Genomic DNA, 18,484 nt, shown 5'->3' on the forward strand with positions numbered 1-18,484 from the left:
TTATCACAGTTTTATAGATGAGGTAACAGATCCAGAGAGTTTAAATAACTTGGAGTCAAGCCAGGACTCAAAGCCTTTGTGCTTTCCCATGATAGTGCTTCTGCTATACAATGTAGAGTTAATGCAGTATGATTTCTGGACAATTATGTAATGTTTTAATATTAGTCTGAATTTTGGAAACTATATCTGTTAGTGCCTCTACATAGTTGTTGATGATATGCAGATTAACTTCTCCAGCAGGTGTCAGAAAGTAAGTTAACTGATTCATTAAAAAAAATTTTTTTTAAACCATTTGTTAAAGATTACCCACTTTGTTGATGGGAAAAAATTTCTGTAAGAAACTTGGCACTCTGATATTCATCTGCTAAAATGTTATCATCTGGTATGTAATAATAATTAGTTAAGTGGGGAGCATACTAGGGAAAGGCAAGAAAGGAAACCAAGAGGCTGACAGAGGCCTAATTTCCATAGTTTAGGTCCTTGATTAGTTTTATCCTGAGAATAGCAGGGAGCCTTTGAGGGTTATGAGCAAAAGAGGGTCACTGTCACTTTGGTGCCTAGTGTTAGGGAAGGAAGGATTGATTGCTCAACCCCTAGCCACCTCCCTTGAGGTTTCTGCCTCCCATGTAGTATTCATAATTCTTAAGCTGTCAGGCATGGGGGGCAAGGGGTGTCCAAAGATCGGGGATCAGAAGTTGAAATGGTTCCTGCTACCCTGTGTCTCCAGCCCTCAGGCTCCAGGCTGAATGCAATTGACCTTGATGAAGCCATCCTCATCCTCATTTTCACTGGACAGATCCCCTTCTTGTCTCAAGCAGTGGGCAGTGCTGGTAGCTGGTGCTGTGTTTTCGGCAGAGGTGGCATTTGGCAGCAAGTGCAATGAGGAGAGAAAGGACAACCCCTATCAGCACAGGCCATGCCAGGCCCGGTGCATGATTCAGGGGGTCGTGGCTGATGCTCTTGGGGAGTTCTGAGAGCCCCACCGCTGTTTAGCTTGTCTCACTCATGGAGTGGCTGGAAGACACCTGTGATCCTTATCCTCAGCCAAAAGAGCCCTGTCTCCAAGGAGATCCCCAGGTACCAGGGCACAGAATTCTGTTGGAGGACCAACTTGGGCTAGAGATTATCTGCAGGTAGAGTACCTGAATCAGAGGAGTACCTGGGAGGAGTGTCCAGGCTAAGAAAGCACCCTGATTTGTAGCTTCTTTCCTGCTCCCAGGGATTTGTGGATTTCCTCTCCCAGCCCCCGCTCCTAACCCATTCATTTTTATTGTGAGTTGACTGAATATGGTAAGATGTGTTTGTTGTTGATATGAATTGAGCTTGAGCCAACTCATTTACTTACTATTAATTTTCTTCACTGGCAGACTAGACGCTTGAAAAAAAGTGGGGAGTGAGGGCTGGAGTGAATAAAGGAGAGAGAAAACCAAATTTATTGAGTGTCCATGTGCCAGATAGCTAGTGGAACCAAGACTGTAGCTCTGGTTTGTTTAACCTCAAAGCTTCTGCTCTTTCTGCCATGCACCAATGCCCTTTTTACTACAAATCCTTAAATCAAATGTTAGTCTACTTCTGGCCAAGTAGTTACATATTATTTTTTCTCTCAATGCTATGGCTTACTTAACTTGGGTGTTTACAGGACAGTGTTAGTAATGGTAAAAGTGGAGGTTACAAAACTGTGAAGAGCAGGACATTTCTCAAGGGGGGAAAGGAGTTATCTATAAGAAATGAGACCAGCTAACTATATTGTTTGTCATTAGTTTGTATAAGTTTGTCATTAGTTTTAGAGTCCAGGAAAATAGGAGAAAAAAAGGATGAATGATTCAGTACAAATCTATCACCACTACTAGAAAACTAATTGAAATGTGTTAGTTATATATTAATACGTTAAAAGAATATTACTTTTAAAGTGTAGGAGGGATTCATTTAATGTTAGACATTATTATTATTATTATTATTTTTTAAATATATTTTATTGATTTTTCACAGAGAGGAAGAGAGAGGGATAGAGAGTTAGAAACATCGATGAGAGAGAAACATCGATTAGCTGCCTCTTGCACACCCCCTACTGGGGATGTGCCCGCAACAAAGGTACATGCCCTTGACCGGAATCGAACCTGGGACCTTTCAGTCCGCAGGCCGACGCTCTATCCACTGAGCCAAACCGGTTTCGGCTAGACATTATTATTGAAGAACTCAATTAATCTGAAAAAAAAAAAAAGAAACAAATGAAGAATGGAAGTTGTTAATGAAACAACGGTTATGGAGTTCGAGATTGTATTTAAGTAGGTTGGGAGTCAAGAGAATTTGATTATTTTCATTACTGATATTGAATAATGGTGTGACTTAATCTCTTTATAGATGTTTGCCTGAGAAAGGCTATGTAGTGCCTGCTGCCTTGCCTAAATCACTGTAGAAGTACATAATTTTGAAATGAAACAATTGTGTATAAGGTTGCTTAAAACTGTTCACATTAATTAACCTATACCATTTATGAATATCTTATTTGATACTGGTTGTATGCAACTGCTATTGAATATTTAAGTTAGGGTGTCTTAAACTGGAAGTGTGATGTAATAGAAAGAATTTAGACTTTAGATCCAAGTAGCCTAGTGTCTGACTCTGGGCTCTGCTTTTTTCTAGCTATATTCTGTGACCATTATGAGCTTCACCTTCTTTATCTGTACATTGGCAGTTGTATTAGTTATCAATTGCTGCAAACAAACAAAAATACACCCCCCCCCCCATAAACTTAGTGGCTTAAAATTGCACACATTTATTATCTCAGAGTTTCTGTGGTTCAGGAGTCTGGGCATGGCTGAGCTATATACCTTGTATTCAGGGTATCTCATGAAGCACAATGAAGGTGCTGGCAAGGACTGGGGTTACCACAGAAGGCTTGACTGGGAAGGGATCTGCTTCTAAGCTTACATATTAGCGGGCAGGATTCAGTTTCTTGCAGGCTATTGCACCGAGGGCCTCATTTCCTTGCCAGTGGTTATCTGAAAGCTGCTCTCAGTTCCTTGCCATGGGAGCCGCTCCATATGGCAGCTTGCTTCATCAATTCAACAAGGGAGAGAGTCTACCAGTAAGGTGGAAGTTAGAACCTTATGTAATCGAATCATGGAAGTGACATCCCCTCCACATTGAGGTCTTTAATTGGTTAGGAGCACATTACTCAAGGGAAGGGGATTACACAAAGGCATGGATATCAGAAAACACTGTTATTGGAGTGTGCCTCACACAGGGACACTAATGCCTCCTGCATAAGATTGTTGTGAATATTCAGAATAAGTGCAATCTATTTAAAATTCTCCTTACTTTTGGTCTGACTTTAAACTGCTTTTCTAGATGTTTTGAAAATATAGTAAGACAGTATTTGTTGATCAATGAATTAGTTTTTCCAAAGTTAAGCAGTTTAATAACTTGTAGAGACAGACACAAAGAATTTTAAATGGTTGTGATTGTTTTATATGTTATAAAGCCGATATTTCTAGCATCATAGGGAATAAAGTATTGCACATAATTTTCCAATGAACTACAAATATCCTTTTATATACCTAAAGTGATTGTAACAACCATTTATTTATTCATTCATTTACTCAATCATTTTTTTAACCAACAAATATGTAAGCATTTATTATGATAAGCCCATATATTAGAGACATGGGATGAAAATCTCTAACATCTTTTGTGTATTTCTCTATAGTTATAGTAAGCTATATTTTTAAAAAATATATGTTTTTATTGATTTTAGAGAGGATGGGAGCTCGATCTACACTGGGGATCGAACCCGAAACCCAGGCATGTGCCCTGACGGGGAATTGAACTGTGACTTCCTGGTTCATAGGTCAACACTTAACCACTGAACCACACTAGCCAGGCTATAGGAAGCTATCTTATTAAGAACAATTTAACCTTTTGCTCCTAGCTCAGGCATAGTATTTTGAGTATCAGACACTGACTGTCACACAGTTATATGCACAGTTGTAACTGTTAAACCATATAAGTGAGGACTGCTTGTTTCTGCACCAAACCGTATTGATTTGGAGTACTAAAACTACTTTCTAGTTTTTTCTCCTTTTTTGGTCACTATTGTGCTGTTAGTGAGATAGTTTCTGGTTCCTTTGTTGGGAAATCAGGTAGCCAAGTACACTAGTTTTCTGTATAAAATGTAAATTCATGGACTCTGAGTGAAGTTATAAGTTGAAGAGAAAGTCCATGAGATGGGACATGAAATCTGTTGTGATACCTGAAATGAATTTTTAAAAATGATTTTCTTTTCAGAAAATGAATTTCGTTTCCTTTCAGTTACATTCTAGGTAGTTGAAGTTGACTTGTATGTGCTGCCTTATAAGTTATACAAGACTTCCAGATAAAGTCAAGGGTTGCAGCAAATATGGTTAAACTTTTCAGAAGTTTAGTTTGTGTTATTGTCTGAGCATTCAGACAGCGGCTAAATGTCACTATGTGTTTGTAAATCTAGTCTGTAAGAAAAAAAGGATAGGTGCCTCATAAAGCAACACATCAACTGTGGATTTGAGTGTTCTAAAAAGCATGTAAAGGGATGGGATCACATCCTGTTTAACATTTTCATAAAATGAACTTTGATTGTGAAGTCAGCCTACTTTTTATTTTTATCAAAAGGAGGTTAGTCACTGTACCCATACATTGTTATCTTCAAAGTATTTTTTTTAAAGAATTTTTATTTCTCTTCAGATTTGTTCTTTGATTATTAAATAGCTTTGACATTATCCTGCTAAACATTTTGGTTTCTAACTCTGTGTTTAGTCTTGTGAATTTTATTTAGACTATAAAGAACAACAATGGCCTAATTTAACTATATTAAGTTATTTCATCGTAGATGTCCTTTGGCAAGCATTTGGCAATATAGATCTGTCTGTTCAGGGTATTTTTCAGTTAATTTAAAATTTTTCTGTTTTTCTATGTTAAAAAATGGCCATACTTTAGTAACTAATCAGCCTAATGCTTTCACTTATGAAAATTTTACCATCATTAATTTTTTCATTTTGGATTGAGAAAATGAATCCAGATATAGAAGAAAGTACAGGATGTCGGGGAAAAAGTACCTGTTAAACAGTGGACCATCTAATAACTAATTTGCTATGGTATTGACTCTCTAGCACATAGGTAACCCTCCAAAAAATCATCCAGTTTGCTAAATTATGGAAATTTTGTGGAAGACGTTGACCTGGATTTTGAGCCTCATCATGGCTTCATCGGAATTTCATAGTGACCACAGGCTCTCATACAGTTCACAAGGTAGGATCCCTGCTTTTGAAACTGACAAAAACTATTGCTATTAATCAACTACAGTCCTGCACTCTACCAGCTAAACTATCAAAGGGACTGAATATTTAGTTTGGGTGAACATTTTCTTTGGGATATGTAGTGATAGGAGCAGTGTCAGTTCAGTGCACATTTCATAAATGTTAAGGCCTCTAAAAGTCTGTTTAACTTGTTCCACTGGTATTTAATATTCAGTAGATTTTAGAGCTGACTGGTCTTTTTCAAAAGATATAGACCAGGCCTCTTCTTCTGAATCCCAACATTGATAGGCTCATTCATTGCTAGAGTGTACAGGTAAAGTCATGTTCAAATGGAATCCAAAGGTTTATACTATGAAAGAGCAAGAAACTAGACACATCCTATATAATAAAAGGCTAATATGCAAATCGACCAAACGGCAGAACAACTGGTCGCTATGATGCGCACTGACCACCAAGGGGCAGACACTCAACACAGGAGCTGCCCTCTGGTGGTCAGTGCGCTCCCACAGGGGGAGCGCCACTCAGCCAGAAGCCGGGCTGACAGCTGGCAAGCACAGCGGCGGTGGTGGGAGCCTCTCCTGCCTCTGAGGTGGTGTTAAGAATGTCCATCAGTCGGACATCCCCCAAAAGCTCCTGGACTGTGAGAGGGCGCAGGCCAGGCTGAGGGACCTCTCCCCCCCCGCCTTGAGTGCATGATTTTCGTGCACTGGGCCTCTAGTTCTGATATAAGATTTTTAAAATATGGACCCTTAGTGAAAAAGTGCTTTTCCTAACTTAAAAATTCTGATCTAAGCTCTAAAACCTGGGTAAGAAGGTAAAAGTTGTAAGAAGTTTAACTTTCAAATTCTAACCCATAGATCCCTATGATTTTCATTCATAGAATTGAATGAACTTTGTATTATAGGAAAGATCCTAACAGAAAGATCCCAAGAAGAAATGTCATTTTGTTTTCCATGAGCCAGTCCAATCCTTATAGAATTAGTGAAAGCAGACCTTTTGTATTCCCCTCCCATGAATGTAGAGTAACAGATCATTTTTTTTTTTGGTGCTGAGAAACCAGATTTTCAAGGCTATTATAGATTGCTGTCTAGAAATCCATACATACAAAATGTGGATCTCAAAGTAGATCAACAAAGCCATAGCATTTGGTATGCACTCTTATTCATGAGAAGTAAAATAAATATTATCTTTCAAATTATTTCCATTTGGTCATGGTTTCATGGGAGTTTATATTTGTGAGTAAGCTCCATGTAGAGACAGTGAGGCATCAGGCAGCCATTTGGTTTTCCTTAGTAGGAAACCCCGCTAAAGGACGATGTAGTTAAGAAGGTAGATTGGTGATATTTAGTACTCCTAAGTGAGGAAAATATTAGTTAATAGTCCTCTGAATTTTTTGTCATTCTGATACTTTTTAAAACAGCTTTATTGAGATATAATAGGTATACCATATAATTTACCCATTTACAGTATACAATTCAAATGGTTTACAGTATATTCACAGAGTTGTACAACCATGACTACAATCAATTTTAGAACATTTTCAACATCCTGAAAAGAAACCTGTACCCATTAACAGTCACTCATAAATTCCCTCTAAACCATTCTACACCCCTAGCCCTAGGCAACCTCTAATCTACTTCTGTCTCTAGAGATTTGCCTATTCTGGTTATTTCCATAAAGTGAAATCATATAATACATAATCTTTTATGACTGGTTTCTTTCACTTAGCATATTTTTATAATGTTAGATAATGAACTTTAATTATTGAAGGCAGTTATTATGAAGATTCGTTCATGTCATAGCATGTATCAGCACTGTATCCCTTTTTATTGCAGAATAATATTTCATTATGTGAATATAATACATTTTACTCATTTATTCATCACTTGATGGGCATTTGGGTTATTTCTTCCTTTTGGCTATTAATGGATAATGCTGCCATAAACATTCATGTACAAGTTTTTGTTTGGATATGTGTTTTCATTTTTCTGGGTGTATACCTAGCAGTGGAATTGTTGGGTCAGATGGTAGTTCCATGTTTAATTTTGGAGGAATTTCCAGACTGTTTCACAAAGTGGCTGCTGATAATTTATTTTTTTAAAAAGTCTTCAAGGTTGTCAAGATTCTTTATAAACTTTTTGAATAACTTTCACAAACATTTTATCTGAGCTAAATTCTATTCTTTTACATATGTGTGTTTTCCACTATTTTAAATTTCAATATAAAATATTCATATTTCCTGTGGAATTTCCCCTTAGAATTCATGTTCTTTAAAATTAAATTGTAAAAATAAAAATAGTCTTTTCAAATAATGTTATTTTGAGGAATTAAATAGTTGAAACGTAATTCATCTTTAAATTTGAAACTTTTACTCTTTTACTTTTGTGTACTATAACATTTTTTTCCATAACTCACCCATGATGGTTCATAGTTTTAACTGATGTAGTTGTTATTCACACTGCTACTTTGTTGTTCTGTTAAATTTTCTTTTCTTCCATGTGTTTTTTTCTTCTGGATACTCTGCTTTATGATTATGAAGAGGAATTCCTGACTTATCTAGAACACTACCAGCTAACTATTCCAATAAGGGTTGACCAGAATGGAGATTTCCTCAGCTATACTGTGAAAAATGATAAACACTCGAGGAGAAGACGGAGTATGGACCCTATCGATCCACAGCAGGCAGCATCTAAGTTATTTTTTAAACTTTCAGCCTATGGCAAGCACTTTCACCTAAACTTGACTCTCAACATGGATTTTGTGTCCAAACATTTTACCGTAGAATACTGGGGGAAAGATGGGCCTCAGTGGAAACATGATTTTTTAGACAACTGTCACTACACAGGATACTTGGAAGATCAACATAGTACAACCAAAGTGGCTTTAAGCAACTGTATTGGGTTGGTAAGTAGATGTTATAATTTTAAATTTCTTATGGGGATATAAAATCTCAATGTAACTTTCCTCATATTAATAAATATGTGTATACAACATCTAAATATTTTTTGTTATTTCTGCTGCCTTTGCTTTTGATAGTATTGATTTTTCAAAGTCAGAGCAATATTAAAAACCCTATATTGTTAGTAGAAAAATGAATGAAACCTCAGGTTTAATTTTAGGTTTAAGTTTTTTTCCTGTTCAAGTAAGATATCTTTTATGCATAAACAAAACCCAATCATTGGTGAAGAGTTTAAGGTTATGTGTGCATGTATGTGCATGTATTATTTCAGGAAACCACGACACTGATGGCCTCTTTAGGTTTCTTTCTATAATGTCTTTCTCTGGTTGTCAACATAGCTTAATTATGTGTGACCTACTTATGGTTATAAAGTCTTAAAATTTTTTAAATTGATTTTAGAGAGGAGGGAGAGAGAGAGAGAGAGAGAGAGAGAGAGAGAGAGAGAGAGAAACATCAATGTGAAAGATTGCCTTTGATTGTTTGCTTTCCTGTATATGCCCTGATCAGGGAGCAAACCCAAAATGTGGGCATGTACCCTGACCAGGAATCTAACCCGCCATCCTTCAGTGTATGGGACAAATACTCCAATTAAGTGAGCCAGACCAGCCAGGGCGGTTATAAATTCTTGAAGCAAAATCTTTTATACCAATATCTATTTATTAAATAAAATTCTTCTGCATTTATCTGAAGATTGATTATAAATCTTATTTTACTTAGATTTCAAGAGTGTAGGGTCTATCCTGGGCATTTGAGTCCATTCTAGTCTAATGGTAAATACAGTTTAAGGTTGCAAAACAAAGCATATTCCCATATTTCCTCTACTGCTTTTACCATATTCAGGCTAATGTAGATGTTCCATTAAAGCTCTATTTGTGTAAAAGAGCACTTTTTTTTTTGGAATGCAAAAAGCTTTATTGTTTCCATTTGGTCCGGTGCATGGGGAAGGGCTCCAGGGTGGTTAAAAGGGTGGCTAGTGGTTTCGGGGAGAGGCTCAGGCAAAAGCCAGAGACACCAGGGGGATGCAGAGGGGCCCCTCTAAGGACTCTGAGCTCTAAAGGCTCCTGGCGGTGCTTGAGGGTGAGCCTTTCGAAGAGATACCCGGCCAGCCCAGCCTGGGGGCTGGCCAGCCTGCGGATATGAGTCAGGTGGTCGCCCATCTTCTTGATGAGTTTCACCTCCTCACCCCGGAAGTGGTTCTGCAGAAAGTCAGGGCCTGCAGCTCCTGAAGGACCTGGTTCAGGTTCCTCTCCAAGGCCAGGGCGGCTTCCATGGCGTCCTGAGTTTTGTCCCACTCATCTTGGGACGGCTTCAGCACGTCCTGGAAAAAACTCGGCCACCGAGCTGGTTTTGCATCTTTAATAAGAGACGCTGGCCATCCTCCGGCTTCTTCTCTGCTGACTTGCGCAAGTGGCCCCGGCCCTCCAGAGCCACATGGTGGTGGAAATAGAAGCCCAGAGAGAGGTAGGTGTAGGAGGCCTGAAGGTGCAGGTTGGCCAAGTGGTCGAGGGCCGTCTCCATCTGGGTGGAATAATTCTGACGAATTTGGGAGCTCATGTTGTTCCGCAATAAGGAGTTTAGGTTAAAAAACGGCATTCATTGGCTGGTCTCAGAGGCTGAGAGGATGGCTTGAAGTGGTTCTGAAGGTGGTGACTGGTCCGAGGCTGGAAGAAAGGGTATCCCTGGGTCTGTTCCATCCAAACACTGTTGAAGCAAGAGACAGATCTGAGGGATCTGACAAGAGCACAAACTTTTTTTAAAATCCTCAACCAAGGATATTTTTCCCCCATTGATTTTTAGAGTGGAGGGAAGAGGGAGAGACAGAGAGCAACACCAATGTGTGAGAGAGACACACATTGGTTGGTTGCCTCCCACATGCCCCCTGACCAGGGCTGCGAGCCTGCAACTGAGGTACTTGCCCTTGACCGGAATTAAACCCGGGACCCTTCAGTCTGCAGGCCGACGCTCTATCCACGGAGCCAAACTGTCTAGAGCACAAACATTTTGATGCTCAAGTCATACTTTCAGAAATGGTTTTTTTCCCATACTCTATCACATTCATATTCTTATTCTTAGGTTAATATAAAAAATACATAATTAAAGTTGGAGTTAAATAAGTCGTAAATTTGAGAGGAGTATTAGGAACCACACAGTTTAGGAAAATTTTCATTATAGGTATAAATATGAATTTGCTTAGATTGTCTATTGTCTATAGTTGTTAGTGGGTCAAATGATTAGATTTTAAGATTTGGGATTAATTCCTATAAATAGAAACATTGAGTACTTTTATCATTAGTTTCTCTGTAAACAGTGTTAGGCTTTATATACAAAAATAGATTTATCTTTTTGAATAAAAATAAATTATCCAAAGTAGATATGGGTTTTAAAAGCTTTCATATGTTTAAATGACATTTACTGTTAAATACGATAGAAAAGTACCATTGTCAGTCATTGATCAAGCCCTCTAAATTTGGCATTAACATTAATTATGCCATTGGTAGTTTTAATAGGTTGGAACAAATTTGAGATTTAAAAAAAAACACACTAATTCCATTGTGAAATTTGAGGGAACAGGAGTGATGGGAGGTGTGAAGATGAGTTAGAACATTTAGGAGATAATGAAGGCCTTTACAAAATTATGGCACTGAGAATAAAGAAGAGAAAATAAATTTGAAGAGAAAATAAATTTGGTGAGACAATTTAGAGGATTTGTATTTTATTAAATTTTTCTTCCCTGGCATCTAATAAGACCATGTAGTAGATATTATATAATATTTTAGGAAGTTGAAATAGAGAGAGAAAGGGAGAGAGACAGAAACATTGATCAGTTCCGACTGTAGTTACCCTGATCTGTATCGAACCCAAAACCTGACTGAGAATTGAACCTTAGACTTTTTGGTGCATGGGATGACCTCCAACAAACTGAGCCACGCCAGCCAGGGCCACCTGATTATTCTTCATCCTCATTGAGACTTTCTGTCTCTTGGTCTCTTTCCCTCTCTTAACACCTTTTTACTTTGCTTCCTATTGAAACTGCATGGTCTATGTTGACTAACTTTGATTACTTGATTAAGGTGAGGTCTGCCCTGTTTGTCCACTGAAGTTACTATTTACCTCTTGGCAACTGATAAGGTATCTGTGAACAGATACTGGGATGGGAGGGCTATGTAAATATCCTGTTAGTCTTAGTAATCCTTGTCTTCATTCTTATTTTGTATCATGTTATATTTTTAATCAGATGAATATGTGTAGAAGCTTTTAAAAAAATCCTACTTTTGCCCTAGCTGGTTTGGCTCAGTGGATAGAATGTTAGCCTCCGGACTGAAGGGTCCTGGGTTCGATTCTGGTCTAGGGTACGTGTCAGGGTTGCGGGCTTGATCCCCAGTAGGGGGCATGCAAGAGGCAGCCAATCAGTGATTCTCTCTCATCATTGATGTTTCTATCTCTCTCTCTCCCTTCCTCTCTGAAATCAATAAAAATATAGTAAAGAAAAAAAAGAGCCTTCTTTTCTAAGGCCCCTTGTAACCAATTCTGTTTTTAACTGTTTTATAAAAAATAGTTTTCAATGTAGAGATCATTAGTGTTTGTTTCTAATCATATTTTCTGATCCATAGTTTGTGTTACAGAAAAGAAAAAATTTCAAACATTACAGTCTATCAGCTGTTTTAAGTAATGTCACAGTTTAGGACCACAGCTTTCTTATCTAGGTCTTGTTTTTCTGAAGTTCCTAGTTGTTCTTTTTTGTTTTATTGAGGAAAAAAAATATATGATTTTTTTTAGCGATGTGATTAATATTCAGTTTTTTAGTCCTTATATCTATTGTGTGATATACAGAGTGGGTTAAAAGTAGGTTTACAGTTGTGAGTACACAAAGCAGAGTTTATTCTTGTATTATTATTTATTAATTATTGTATTATTTTCCATACAAACAACTGTAAACCTACTTTTGCCCACCCTGTATATTTCATTCTTCTTTGGAGATGTTTTTCTTGGAGTCTACTGGTTACTTCATTTTTTGAGTTACTACACATCTCTCATCTTGGGATTTCTTTTTTTCTAGGCTAGTAACACATCTTCCTCTTTCTGTGTTTACATTCTGGTTTTGTTAGAGAACATCTTCAAGTAGTTACCTCAAAAAAGGTGCCTGGGAAGTAAAATTTCTGAGTCCTTGCCCATTTGAAAGTGACTTTATGTTATCTTCATGTTTGGCTAATAATTTAGCTGAATGTGAGAGTCTGGGTTCAAAATCATTTTCCTTCAGAACCATGGATGGTGGAATCAGGAAAGGGAAATATGGGGCATTAAATTTATCTATATGGTTTTATATCTTAGGAAAAGATTTAAAGATCTAAAAAAAATAGCATTGATTCATTTTGGGTGGCATAAATATTCTTGTTCTTTATTTTTTTCTTAAAATTTTTTTCTTCAGTGACAGTGATCTTTTTCCTTCCTGTTTCAAGGATTTTATAATCATGTGGTAAGCTGTGGGTCTTCTTTCTGATTTCTCCTTGGTGTTTGATGGGTGCTTTCAATTTAAAGGCCTTCCTCTAGGTTAGAAAAATTAAAAAATGTTTTCTTAAAAATTTTCTTGTTTCTCTCCCTACCCTTCTGTAATTGGTTCTCTGCTTCTCTTATCTCTCTTTTTCATCTTTTTCTCTTTTGTTCAATGAGATTTCCCCAATTTTGCTTTCTTTTCTTTTCCTTTATTGATTTAAAAATTACAGCAGTCATATTTCTAATTTTCAAGGGGGCTTCCTTTCTTTATATATTGTGTTTGTTTCGTGAAACATGATTTTCTTTCATCTCTCTGAAGATACTAAAGACTATATAGCTAGTTAAAAAAGACCAGTGACCCCAGTAGACTTTCTATTCATTTTGTTATATCCACAGTTGCCTTTCTACTTTTTCCATTATTCATTTGTCTATTCATGAAATACTTATAAATACCTGTCATTTAATAGACACTGCTCTAGGTGCTGTGAGTACAACAGTGAACAAAAGTCCCTATCATCATATAGCTTGCATTCTAGTGGAGGAGATACACAATAAGATAAATAAATAAAAATCATAGTGTGCTGTGTAATGATAAGTTCTGAGGTAGAAAAATATTGAGTAACAACTTTAAGGGAGTCTGGCCAGTGTGGCTCAGTGGTTAAGCATCAACCTATGAACCAGAAGGTCTAGGTTCATTTCCCGGGCAGGGCACATGCCAGGGTTGCAGGCTTGATCCCCAGTAGGGGGCGTGCTGGAGGCGGCCAGTTAATGATTCCCTCTCATCACTGATGTTTCTATCTCTCCCTCTCCCTTCCTCTCTGAAATCAATAAGAATATATTTTTAAAAAAAACAACACAAAAAACTAAGGGAAATGAGGAAGGGAATGCTGACATCTTAGGGATAATTTTTCCAGGTGGAAATCTTTAAGTACAAAGGTCTGATCTTAGAGTGTTGAGGAAAAGCAGGAATACCATGGCTAGAGCTATGTGAAAGAGAGGAATAATGGAAGGTGAAGTTAAAAAGGGTACTGGAGGCCAGATGGTAGATTTTAGAGTACACAACTAGGATAAAATTAATGATAACTCCAAGCTTGAGGCCTGAACAATTGGAAAAATATAGCAGTCATCAAATGGCATGAGAAAGACTCAGGCATTAATTGAGATGGAAAAGTTATAGAAAGAATAGTTTGGGGGGTGGTATATATTAGAAGTTTAATTGAACATGTTGGATATGCAGGAGAGAGATGTGAATTATGAACTTACAAATTTGGGAGTCATCAATATATAGATGACAGAAACAGGAGATTACATGGAATTGCTTAGGTGGGGAGAATAGATAGAATAAAGAAGAGGTTCAAGGGCTGAATCTTCAAGGGCACTCCAATGGGTTAAGGAGGTCAGAAAGATAAGGAGGAGACCAGCAAAGAACAGTGGAGTAAGAAATTGAAGGAAAACCAGTTAAATATTCTAGAAGCCAAGTAAGAAAGTATTTCAACAGAAAAATGTCAAAATAAGAGTAGGACTGAACACTAACCACTGAATTTATCAATGAGGAGGTTGTTGGTGACTTTGACCAAAGCAGTTATTGTGAAGTCATGGTGGGGTTTGGAAAAGAGGCAAAAACTTGTTGGCAAAGGTTTAAGAAGGAATGAGAGAAAGGACTATATAGACAATGACTTAAGGAATTTTAGAAAAGCAAGCAATGATCAGTTGCTGCCAGCAGAAGTGGGGGTGAGAGGTTCTGTTTTGTTTGATGGGAATGACTATAGAGAGAAAGGAAGTTTCTGGAGTGATGTTCTTGATAAGTACAGAAGGGATGGACTCATCTGCATAAATACAATAATTGTCCGTAGCTAGGAGAATATGCAGCTCATCCATAATAACAGTATATAAAATAGATTATATGGATGAGATTCAGGTAGGTGGGGTATTTGTTGTAGGACTTTGCAGGAGGTTGTGCCATGTTGTTTATTGGAACAGGAGATGGAAAAATGAGGTGTTAGGGGATTAAGAAGAGAGGAGAAAGTATGAAACATTTATCCAGAAGAGCAGCATACTGAATAAACCAGAGAAACATAGTATAATCACCATGAAGCGTTAAGGACACAGTTGAGATTATGATGATGAAGTTCAAGTGAGACCAGCTGGCATCTTGGTGTGTTTTCCTCTGACTAAATGAAGCCTCAAGGGTATAGGCCCCGAGTAGCAAAGTTGAATTTAATCTGCAACTTGCCATAGTCTCCATTTCAAGGGTTCCATTCTTCTATCTTTCCAGTACTGTCTCTCTAGTATCTCAACTCTAAGAGACAGTCTTTTTATGCCCAAGAGAACCCACTGATCCTTTTCATTGTCCACCCAATCCATGTCTTCACTTCCCTCCAAACCCACCTTCAGTTCCTTTGCCCTTTTCTCCCTTCATGGAATTTATTTGACTAAACTACAACCGTGATCACTTTACTCACATTTCTGTTCCAGTGTCACCTTATTGGAGAGGATGACCCTGACCATCCTAAATAGTTTACGTAATTCCCTCACTTCTAATTACTTTCTATTCTCTTACACTGCTTTATTTTTCGTGTTAACATTTATCACTACCTGATTGATCATTTATTTATCTAATGAATGAATTACTTTTTTCTAGCTCCTCCCACTAGAATGTAAGCTCCATGATAGAGTTGGAACTTTGTTTGGTTCATTATTGTATCCCCACCATCTAGAACAGTACCTGCCCTATCATAGGCATTCAAGCATAGTTGGTGAATGAATAAAGTCACAAACCACCCTCAGAGGATAAGGGAATTACAGTACAGTGGCTGAGTCCAGCTCCAAAGTCTACCAAGTGAGTTTGTTACTTAACTTTGCTCAGTCTCCGCTTGTCATCTGCACAGAGGAACTGATAGTAGTACTTACTTCAAAGAGCTACTAAGATGAAATGAAGAAAACAACAACAACGATGAAATGAGACGATGTGTGTGAACATCTTACAGAGTACTTAACACACAAAATCTCTGGATTTTCTTCTGGAGTCTTTCCATTCTTGAAATTAGAGATTGTATCTGCCTACAAGGCGTGTGACTCTTTTTCCCCAGCAGCCTGAGATTCTTGGCTTGAGTGACTTGCCCACCGTCCAGGATGACGTTAGTGCTCTTCCTTTCAGGGCAGTACTCTAGACCCCACTTTCTACCCTTTCCTCTTACCAAGACTTCTCATACACCCCCTCCTTCCCGCAGGAGCCTTGTTGAGTTCACTGTCCCTCCGCTAACCTTCCTGGTAAAGTAATTCATGCTCAGGTGTTAGCATTTGTTAATGGCAGATTATGTCATTCCTGTCAGTATGTGCGTTTAATTTAGAGGCTAATATCTTTAAAGTAAAGTGGTGAAAATAATCTGAAGTGACTAAGGGCTGTTTTCTTGGTGTGTTTTTTACATTCCTTAGCTCACTTCGTACAGGTGGCTGCCAACTTCATCTCTAAGTTAGAGCAGTTCTGACTATGCCTTATCTTTCTTTCCAAGCATATGGTACGCAACATGAATTTCCTTAAACAGAATCATAGAGGCTTAGATTCAAAGGGGCTTCAGAGATTATCAGGGCAAGAGGCGTTCAGCTCCCACCCCCCTTCTTTTTAAAGAAGCAAAACCCTTTCTCAAATGAAATGTTATGTGGAAACTTCATAAATAGATGAATAAAAGCATAGCTGATTCCTAAACCCAGGAATCCAAGCTGTGTAGGTCTCTCTTTGTTGTCTGGGGCAGTCCCCCGAGGGCACTTCCATGGAACCCTTAGGGCTCCCCAGAGTGCTGTTTTAAAACCACTAATTTACACCAACCCTTTCATTTTCCAGCTGAGGAAATACCCGGGGAGTTTGTGTTTTATCCAGTGTTACAGGGCAAATTAGTTGGATTAAGAGCAGTCCTCTCATGTGCCACACTTAGGAAAATACTATTAGACAGGGATGGAACATCTTATTTCTGATGCAGATAACTTTTACTATCTCATTTCTTTTAATTAGCAATTTTTTATGTGGTGTACGTAATACATGTGGGACACTTTCTGTGGCTGTAACTGATGCAGAGAAACAGGAGATATAACCCTTTGCCTCAAGAAAGCATCTGGTATACTTGGGAAGATAACACATGCAGGTGAAAAGCTATAATACATTGAAATACAGCTTCAGGAGTTGAGATGTAGCAAAGCAGTGTGGAATTAATTAAAAAATAAATAAATTAAAAATAAATAATAAGCTCTGTTGGAACTCAGGGGGTGGGGGAAGCTACTCCAGTTGGGCTAGAGAAAGTTTTAAAGAGAAGTGACTGAGCTGAGTAGGACTTGGCTCAATAACTAGGTGTAAGGCAATTAATACTGTGAATAAGAGCAGAGTTTTGTGTGACTTCCAGCTCCTTCACTTGCCTCTGTATAATATAGAGCAAGTTCTTAACCTTTGAGCCTGTTACTTCATTGGCAAAACAGTGATATATTGCAGGTATATTAATTAAGGACATATTAATTGGTGAAACATAAACCTTGAAATGTCAGTTATCACAATAAAAGTTTATTTCTCCCTTATATCAGCGTCTATGTTCAACAGCTTTCCATGAGGTCATTCAGGGACCCAGGTTCTTTCTCTTTTGGTTTCCAACTTCCCTAGGCCTTTTTTTTTTTTTTTTTTTTCAGAGAGAGAGTGGATAATTCTGCTGGGGAGGTTTTCAGGGGCTTGGCCTGAAGGTCATGTACAACACTGCCCATTTTCTATTGGCCAAGCTGATTTACAAAGCTATACCTAAACACAGAGGTCGTAGTTAAGTGTGCACAATTTGGAAAGGGAATAAGTCTTAGTGAGCACATAGAGATCTCTGCTATCTCATAGAGTTGTTAGGAGGATTAGAGGAAATAATGTATGTGTCATGCTTTGTACAGGGCATAACATGTAGAGGTACTTAAACATCCTTTTTAAAGGAAATGAAAATTTATATAATGTCTTGCTAAGTATGGGAAATTTACTAAATTTTTATTAACATGTGTTTTAACCTTTTTGGAGAGGTATCCGTTTACTTTTAACTTTTGGTAATGATAATATTCAAATGCTTCTTCTTGGCAAATTCTCTGTTTCTTTTTCTGTTAGCATGGTGTTATTGCAACAGAAGATGAAGAATATTTTATTGAACCATTAAAGAATACCACAGAGGATTCCAAACAGTTTAGTTATGAAAATGGCCATCCCCATGTAATTTACAAAAAGTCTACCCTTCAGCAACGGCATATGTATGATCACTCTCATTGCGGGGTTTCTGGTGAGTGAGTGACATATTGTATTGTATTGCCATTCCATTTCTTCTGGCAAGGTTAATAATAAAAGTAAACAATAATTTGAGTAATTAAAATGATAATGTCCAGAGTCCTCTTTAAAAATATCACCTATCCATAGTTTTAAGTCAATCTTGGAATCACTTTGAAATAGAAATCTGTGTAAAATTCGATTACTTTTTCTTTGAAGGGGAAAGAAGCCCACCTTATTTTATCCAGGTAGTAGTTATAGTTTTCATGCACAGGTGTTCCATAGCACTTGGTGCTGTTTGCTTAGCTTGATATTTTCATGCTAGTGATAGGAATCTAGACACTTGAATAAGACTTGAAGAGTTTTAAGGTAGTATTCGAGGTTGTAAGCATATATAGAAGGAGCAACAAACCTAAACTTCAGTGGTCAAAGAAGGCTTCATGGAGGAAGTGACTTCTAAACTGAGGCCCA

The 18,484-nt window shown here is 37.7% G+C and overlaps 1 protein-coding gene and 1 pseudogene across 4 annotated transcripts in view; one reads left to right on the forward strand and one right to left on the reverse strand.

The window, feature by feature from the left end:
* The window catches only part of ADAMTS6 (ADAM metallopeptidase with thrombospondin type 1 motif 6), a 213,140-nt gene that overhangs the window by 7,831 nt on the left and 186,825 nt on the right, over positions 1–18,484 (forward strand). For all 3 annotated transcript variants that reach the window (XM_079784695.1, XM_079784697.1, XM_079784696.1), the window contains exons 2-4: positions 5,145–5,283; positions 7,831–8,195; positions 17,861–18,029. In XM_079784695.1, coding sequence (XP_079640821.1) covers positions 5,187–5,283; positions 7,831–8,195; positions 17,861–18,029 — 631 coding nt within the window. In that variant the 5' untranslated portion in view covers positions 5,145–5,186. The remainder of the gene's footprint in view (positions 1–5,144; positions 5,284–7,830; positions 8,196–17,860; positions 18,030–18,484) is intronic.
* On the reverse strand, positions 9,162–9,804 carry LOC307109908 (ferritin light chain-like; annotated as a pseudogene). The gene has a single exon. The product of its transcript is annotated as a ferritin light chain-like (transcript).

This window comes from Cnephaeus nilssonii (assembly GCF_951640355.1).
Source record: "Cnephaeus nilssonii genome assembly, chromosome: 2".
NCBI lineage: Eukaryota > Metazoa > Chordata > Mammalia > Chiroptera > Vespertilionidae > Cnephaeus > Cnephaeus nilssonii.